The 8,391-nt window shown below is 40.7% G+C and overlaps 1 protein-coding gene across 2 annotated transcripts in view; it reads left to right on the forward strand.

Annotated features, from left to right (window-relative positions):
- DPY19L3 (dpy-19 like C-mannosyltransferase 3) overlaps positions 1-8,391 on the forward strand; it is a 91,289-nt gene that overhangs the window by 36,377 nt on the left and 46,521 nt on the right. For both annotated transcript variants that reach the window (XM_023518359.1, XM_023518360.1), the window contains exons 6-9: positions 1,944-2,065; positions 2,654-2,799; positions 4,459-4,582; positions 5,120-5,254. In XM_023518359.1, the coding sequence (XP_023374127.1) occupies positions 1,944-2,065; positions 2,654-2,799; positions 4,459-4,582; positions 5,120-5,254 (527 nt within the window). The remainder of the gene's footprint in view (positions 1-1,943; positions 2,066-2,653; positions 2,800-4,458; positions 4,583-5,119; positions 5,255-8,391) is intronic.

Here is an 8,391-nt window from a genome sequence, read left to right on the forward strand (position 1 = left end):
TTTTTTTTTTTGTAGTTTTTGGCCAGGGCTGGGTTTGAACCTGCCACCTCTGGCATATGAGGCTGGCGCCCTACTCCTTTGAGCCACAGGCACCACCTGTTCAATCTTTTTTTCTTCTCTTCTACACACTGGAAGAATAAGTGCTGCCTTAGGCCACACACAAAATGCACAGTAACAAAAGCTGATGAGCACAGGAAAAGGTCTATATATACATTTCACACTGTCTAGCTCCACAGATAAGCAAAACAGTCCTCAGGTAACCTGCTTGTGGCTGGCATGGCTGGGTTCTGGAAGAGTCTCCTCCTCCTGACTGCCTGACGGTAGCACACACACAGCAGAGAGAGAGAAAGTAAGCTCCCGGGTGTCTCTCCTCATAAAGTGACTAATCCCACCATTACCGACCTCCCTCCCATCCAACACACAAATTTCATGGTGACAGAGACATTTTGTCTGTGTCTTTGTCTAGTCTCTTAGGTCTGCTGAGGTATATTGCCACAGACCAGGTGGTCTAAACAAGAGACATTCATTTTCTGCCAGTTGTAGAGACTGGACAACCATGACCAACGTGCCTTTAGCTTTAGTTTGGGGTGAGGCCTCATACTGGTGGCTTGTAGACTCCCTCTCTGTGATGTCCTAACATGGCCTTTCCTCTGCTCATGCAGAGTGAGCATGTCCAAGCTCTCATCTGTTCCTCCGCAAATAAGGACACCAGTCCTTTCAGAAGAAGACCTCACCGGTAATGACCTCACGCCAGCCTCCTGACAGGACCTGTCTACAGATAGTCATATTGGGACTGAGGGCACAGTTGTGTCCACTACACCTCCTGGTGATGGACTTTGGGTTGTTTCTAGTCTTTTGCCATTACAAATGATACTGCATGAATGACCTTGTGCCATTGGCATTTTGTGCTTTTGCCAGTTTGTCTCTGGGATCAGTTCCTAGGTATGGTGCTTTTCAAATCAAAGAGTAGATGTGTATGTAATTTTTCTGGGTATTGCAAAATTCTTTTCCATAGAGCTAATGGCATTTTGTATCCCTGACTGCCATGTATGAGAATCTTCTTCCTTATAACCTTGCCAATGGAGTATATTGTAAAACTTCTTTATTTGTGTCAAGCTGATAGGTTGAGAAATGGTATCCTGGGGTAGTTTTGATTTGTGCTTCTTTTTGTAGGAGTGAGGTTGAAGGTCTTTGCCGTGAGTAGGACTGTATGTGTGTTTCCCTCTGTGAACTGTCTGCCTGTGCCTCAGATGAATCAGTCGTCTTGGTCACAGTAACAGACGACCTCTGCAAGGCAGTGGATGGCCACAGCCACAGGTGTATTTCTCGTTCTCATTCCGAGTCTGCTGGGACGTGGCAGTGACTCTGCTGTGCCCTACCTCAGCTCTTGTTTCTCCTGTTTGGAACATGCCAGGGCGATGCCAAGGGAAAGGGTGAGGGCTGGTGGGAACCCCTGGTCTCTTAAAGCCTGTGCTCTGATGTGGTATGTGGCAGGTCCACTTGTAGGCCTTCAGTCAGAGCAAGTCAGATGGCCAGACTCAGACTGGGGAGCAAGGAAGGCTGCTATCCCAGAGAGAATCCACAATAACATTTCAGAACACCCTCCCAGAGGACATTCTGCAGGTCAGGTGGCAGGAGGGCAAGGCTGGGAGCTGTAAAATCCCCTTTCCCAATTTCCTGCAGAAGAACCATGAGGGTTTTTTGTTGTTGCAGTCACAGAAGTTTTAATTTACCTCTGTTTGTGTGAACATTTAAATAATGTCCATCTAACGTGTAGCAAGCTGTTTGAGGGCAGGACTGTGCTTTTTGCTTAGTGCTATATCCCCCCAGTGCCTTCCACAGTCTCTGGCACATACTAAGAATGTATGAATAGTTTCGAGGGAATGAATAATTTATATAAGTGTCATTATTTTCTTACTGATTTTTTTCAAATATCATCTTAGGTTTTCATGGCTTGATATATGATAATAAAACTGAATCTATGAGGACAATTAACCTCCTTCAACGAATGAATATTTACCAAGAGGTTTTTCTCAGTATTTTATATAGAGCTCTGCCCATACAGGTATGTTGTGTTCTGTGACAGTAAATTGTTAACCTCAGATAAAAGTCGAGATTTGCCATTTTGAGCTGAGTTTGTTTCCTTAGCTTTGTTCTTCTGAGGTTCCTTTAGTTTGGTAAAAACAAATCAGCAGTACCTTAATTGTCTTCAGGTGTATTGTGAACTTTGCTTCCTGTTTATGGTTTTTTATAAGATTTGAGATTTTTTGTGCAGATGTGCTTCCTGGCTTCTATCACAATATGTGTGTGCAGTCAGAGAAGCTGACAAATATTTTCATTTGGAAATGTGTGATAAGTCCTGATTTATCTTTCACATTTAAAAGATATCTATAAAATGAGGAAACCATAATGAAAATTGGACGAAGTTAGAGGTAAAACTTAGGAGTAAGTGAAGCTAGAACTCTCCAGACTTGCTTCCTTCCCTCTCGGCGGTGGAGGAAAGGCTGCAAGTGCTTCCGCATGAGGAGGGGCCGGGGGCTGCCTGCCGGAGCCCCGCAGGCTTCCGAATGTTACCTTTCTACTGTCGCATTTGTTAGAGGACAGTGAAGAGGGTCGGCTTCTCTCACAAGCATGTTTGTTGTTCCCTTTACAGAAATACTTAGAGCCAGTCTATTTTTATATTTACACCCTATTTGGACTCCAGGCCGTCCATGTTGCAGCTCTTTATATAACTAGCTGGCTCCTCAGTGGCACGTGGCTGTCAGGACTCTTGGCGGCCTTGTGGTATGTCACAAACAGGTGAGTAGAAGTCAGTGCGCCTCTTCTTCCCAAAATGAGAGTAAAAATGAGGTTACTTCGTCTCTAGTTCAGGGGAGCTGCTTCTGCCCGTTTGTGTAGGAGCATTTTCTGTTGGTTTTTCTAGTAGTGTGTCAATTTCTCTTATCTAGTAAGGCAGAAAGTACTACTGGTATGTATTTCTAGCTGATGAACAGGGAACTGAACTGCAAGTCAAGAGTGTCATTCATAATCACCCCAGTTCTTCTACCTGATTGCTGTGTGATCAGTATTTCTTCAGCCATACCGTTCCCCTCTGAAAGAATGTTAATGATACTTTCACTGTCCATCTAAATAGGATTGTGTGCAGCTCTCAATTAGCAAAGCATAAAGCTGCACAAATGCAAGAATATTCTGACATTGCTTAATTAATGTCAATTATTAATTTATAATCACTGGAGCCTTATGAAATAGCATTAAAAAAATTCAAGATGTATTGCATTATTGCCTAATACAGTAGCAACACCAGTATTCAGTAGAAATCTTAAAACTTGAACCTGAGTTCTACTACAGGGGTATTTTTGTAAGCCTGAGTGAATGACTTTTTTTTTTCTTTTTTTGTGCTAATGACTTTTATTATAACACTGTTGGATGCTTAACTGTATGCCAAGTTCTTCACAAAATGCTTTATACATATTCTTCTAACACCCTATAGCATAGGTGTTGTTATCATCCCCATTGTAGAGATGAGTAAATTGATGCTTAAAGGTTGTTCTGTATGTGCATACACATGTGCAGGGGTCCTCAAACTTTTTAAAACAGGGGGCCAGTTCACTGTCCCTCAGACCATTGGAGGACTGGATGCCTGCACATGTGTGTGTTGGGGGGGTGTGCATTTTTGGGGTATCATCCATTGAATGGCTACTGTGTGCAGAGATGGTTCTTCATGCTGAGTGTACAAAGATGAAAAATCGTAATCATACTTGCCCTCTAGTCCATATTCTAGAGAGGCAGGAAGTGTTTAAAAATTATTGCCAAAGGGTCCAGGCGCAGTGGCTTACCCCTGTAATCCCAGTACTCTGGGAGGCCAAGGCAGGGGGATTGCTTGAGCTCAGGAATTCAAGACCAGCCTGAGTGATGCCCCATCTCCACTAAAAATAGAAAAACTAGCTGGGCATGGTGGCAAGCGCATGTAGTCCCAGCTACTCGGGAGGCAGGAGGATGGCTTGAGCCCAAGAGTTTGAGATTTCTGTGAGCTATGATGACATGGCTTTCTATGAGGGTGACAAAGTGAGACTCAGTCTCAAGAACAACAAAATAAATTATTGCCAAAGACAAACTAAGACTAAAGTATAAAACATTAAAGAAACACAGAGAAGGAGAAGGCATAACATTGCCTATTAAAACTGATCTCTTTAGGAACAAAGGTAAGAGGTTCTCTGGCATGATGTATTCACGGGCTAAGGAGTCATGCTGACCTGGGCTGAGTGTGGCCTGCACTGATCACTTACAGTTTCTCAACTGGCTCGAGTATGATGATGATGATGAGGAGAATGACTGAGAACCAGTGAACAGGATCTAAGTGTCCTTATCATTAATGTAATCCATCTTTCCTTTAGAACATCTTTGAGGAAATTATTGTAAAAATTGTCATTTTGACCATTAGTGTTTCCTTTTGTGCAGAATAGACACCACCAGAGTGGAGTTTACCATCCCACTGAGGGAGAACTGGGCACTGCCTTTCTTTGCCATTCAGATAGCAGCAATCACGTATTTCTTGAGACCGAACTTACAGCCTCTTTCTGAAGTAAGTTCTTACAAAAGTTTATATGTCTTAATTCCCCAGTTCTATATAACCTTCAAAAAATAGGATGTGCATAGTGTCCAGAGGCATGTGAATAGTTTTATTCTGTGACCAATTTTTTAAACTTGAGTTAAATTAAATTTTCTTTATCTGAGCTTTTTTTACTTACCAAAGAAAATGTTTTCACTTTTGATGTTAAAAATGTCCTCTACATAATCTACTCTTAAACAGTTGGAGAAAACCCACACAGAGTTTCTGAGGAACTGTCAGGATTTTTAAGCTGTTGCTCCTGAGATGTGATTTGGTGCGTTATTGCCTCTCTAATAATGTGGAATTCACAACCCATATGTGAATATTTATATGCAGAGTGTCACTTCATGATATTTGGAGCTTAAATCACAAATGCAGGGGTTTTCAGAGCAACAGTTTATGGTTTTTCTATTTGGTTTATAGAGATACTGGCTGCTCTTGATAAAACTTGTCTGCAAGGTTTCTTATTACTAGAGACATGTAAATTATACAAAGGTTTTCTTTTTACAGAGGCTGACACTTCTTGCCATTTTCATATCAACTTTTCTCTTTAGTCTGACATGGCAATTTAATCAATTTATGATGCTGATGCAGGCGTTAGTGCTGTTCACACTGGACTCCCTGGACATGCTGCCAGCAGTGAAGGTAAGCCTTGTTTTATTTTCTCATTTTATATTTCTATGGTTTAGTATTTTGTATCATAGAATGAGGTGAAAATATGCAGGTACTTCATGATAAAACTGAAGCTCCTTCTTAAGCTCAGTATGCCATGGTCGATTGAAACTGAGGAATTCATGCAGCCTAGTTTGACTGTCTTAACTTTTATTCTGCTTTAAAGTTAAAAAATGGATTTGTTTGGGGCATACATGCCTAGGTCAATTGTTGTTTTTAGAGATAACTTAAAATTTTAAATATAAGATAGCTCTTTTTAAATTTCTTCCTATATATTGCCTTATGTTCAAAGAACTCAGTACTTTATAAATTTTTCATAGTAACATTTAATCAGTGTGGAACGTGAATTCCTACTGCCTGGCCAAAGGTCACATATGAAATAAACCCGTCATCTGTCTTTCAGTGTCTGCTGCTGTCATTAAATCACATGTTTTTTTTCACATGCAGAAATCTATTTTATTGTGTACATTTTAAAAATTGCTCATAGTTACACTGTCAGTGAAGGCCATATGACAGATGTAATGAGGTCCCTCTTCCCTTCCCAGACAGGGTGGTGTCAGCAGAGACCTATAGGGAGTGTGAACTTTTCACCTGCACTCACTAGGAAGCATGCCCCACCACCTCAGCCACCAAATGTCCATGGGCACTGTAGACTTTCATCCTTATCTGGAAATAATGAGACAGCATTCTCAAGTCCTCACTAGCATAGGGTTGGCATGGTGCTATGGTTTGAATGTTTATGGCTCCCCAGAATTCATATGTTGAAATCCCAGTGCCAAGGTGATTGTATTAGGAGGTAGGGCCTTTTAGGAGGTGATTATAAAATAGGCACGGGGGGTGGAGGGCTTTTTCACCCTGTGAGGACACAGTGAGAAGGTGCCATTGGGGAACCAGCTAACCAGCCCTCACCAGACACCGAGTCTGCCACTTCTTTACCTTGGAACTACTCAGCCTCCGAACTGTGAGAAATAAATTTTTTGTTTATAAGCTACCTGGGTTATAGTATTTTAGTGTAGCAGTCTGAACAGACAAAGACACATGGTATGAGAGGAGGCCTGCTGGCACAGATTGAAGTAAGGTCCTATGATATGATAGGGTACAGCCAAAACTCACTTCCTAAACTGAGAATCAGGAAGGTCTCTCCTGAGTGGAAGGAGACACTCAACAGGTCCCAGCACTGAGACCCACAACTGGGGATCACTAACAAGGAATTTACAGCTGCCAGCCATCAAAAAAAGCTTCTTCGAGCAATTACACTGGAAGCAAATTAAAATACAAGCTCTAAGCAAGGAAGAGAGGAAATAAAAAACCAAATGGAAATTTTAGAATTGAAAAATTTCAGAAACCAAAATTAAAAACTCAGGGTATGGGCTCAACAGCAGAATAAAATGGTCAGAGGAAATAATCAGTGAACTTAAAAATAGAAAAATTTAGAAATTGCCTCATCTGAACAACAGAACGGTTAGAATGGAAAAAGGAGAATGAACAGAGGCTCAGGACCTGTAGGACTATAACAAAAAGCCTAAAGTTCATGTAATCAGAATCCTAGGAGGACAACAGAAAGAGTATGAGTATGAAAGAAAAGTATTCAAGGAGTGCTTTTGGAAGAAATGACTGAAATTTGCTCAAATTTGGCAAAAGATAGAAACCTACAGAATTAAGAAGCTGAGCTGACATCAAACAGGATAAACCAAATAGCACCTCACCAGGACACATATAATCAAACTTCTGGAGACTAACATTAAAGAAAAAAATCTCGAAAGCATTCAGAGAAAAAGGATACTTCACCTATAAGAGAAAACCAGTTTACATATCAGTAAATTTCTCATCAAAACCACAGAGGCTAGAAGGAAATAGCACAATATTTTTCAGATGCAGGGGTGGGGGGGTGAAGGGGACAAAGAAAGAACTGTAAACCCAGAATCCTATACCCTGTGAAAATATCCTTCAGGAATGAAAGAGAAATTGTTTCTAAACCTTTTGGGTAAGATCAAGCGTAGGAATGAAAAAGAAATCAAAACATTCTCCATGAAGGAAAACTAGTAGGATTTGTTGCCAACTGACCTACCTAAATGAATGGCTAAAGGGCTTGGTGCCTGCAGCTCAGCAGCTAGGGCTGTAGCCACATACACTTGAGCTGGCGGGTTCAAATCCAGCCCAGGCCTGCCAAACAACAATGACAACTACAGCCAAAAAATAGCCGGGTGTTATGGTGGGCGCCTGTAGTCCCAGCTACTTGGGAGGCTGAAGCAGGAGTATCACCTAAGCCCTGCTGTGAGCTGTGATACCATGGCATTCTACCAAGGGCGAAAGTTTGAAACTCTGTCTCAAAAAAAAATAAAGAATGGCTAAAGGAAGTTCTTGAAACAGGAAGGAAGTAATATCAGAAGGAACTTAATATCAGGAAGAAAGAAAAGGCCTCAAAAGGGTAAAAATATGAATAAATAAAATAGACTTTTCTTCTCCTCTTGAGTTTCTAAGTTATGTTCCATGGCTGAAGCAAAAACCAAAATATTGTGTTATTCACTATAATATTGCAATTCTCTATAGAATAAATATTTTAAGACATTGTATTATAAATGGTAAAGGTAAAGAGACGTAAATGGAGATGAGGTTACTATGCTTCACCCAAACTGCTAAAATGTCCACAACACTGTACTGTAATAAATTCTGAATGAATACATCACATAATACTAAGAACATCCACAGAAGTCTATATAAAGATATACACTAAAAAACACTACAGATAAATTAAAATGGAATTCCAAAAATGTCCAGGTAGCCCACAGGAAGACAGGAAAAAGAAAACAAATGAGAAACAGCAAACAAAAACCAAGACTAAAACAGCAGGTTTAAGACCTACTATAGCAATAATTACATTGAAGGCAAATGATCTAAATACAATAATTAAGAGATAGAGATGGCAAAGTCAATTTAGAAAGCATGACCTAACTACTGTCTACAGGAAATTTATCTCAAACACAACAGTGTAGGTAGATTGAAAATAAAAGGATGAAAAAGGTTCATCATGCAGCAGTCAGAGAAAGGCACTGCCGTACTGATACCAGATGGAGCAGAGTTCATCATGCAACAGTCAGAGAAAGGCACTG

The sequence above is a fragment of the Otolemur garnettii genome, unplaced genomic scaffold (genome assembly GCF_000181295.1).
Source record: "Otolemur garnettii isolate 467f Iridium unplaced genomic scaffold, OtoGar3 scaffold00135, whole genome shotgun sequence".
Lineage (NCBI taxonomy): Eukaryota > Metazoa > Chordata > Mammalia > Primates > Galagidae > Otolemur > Otolemur garnettii.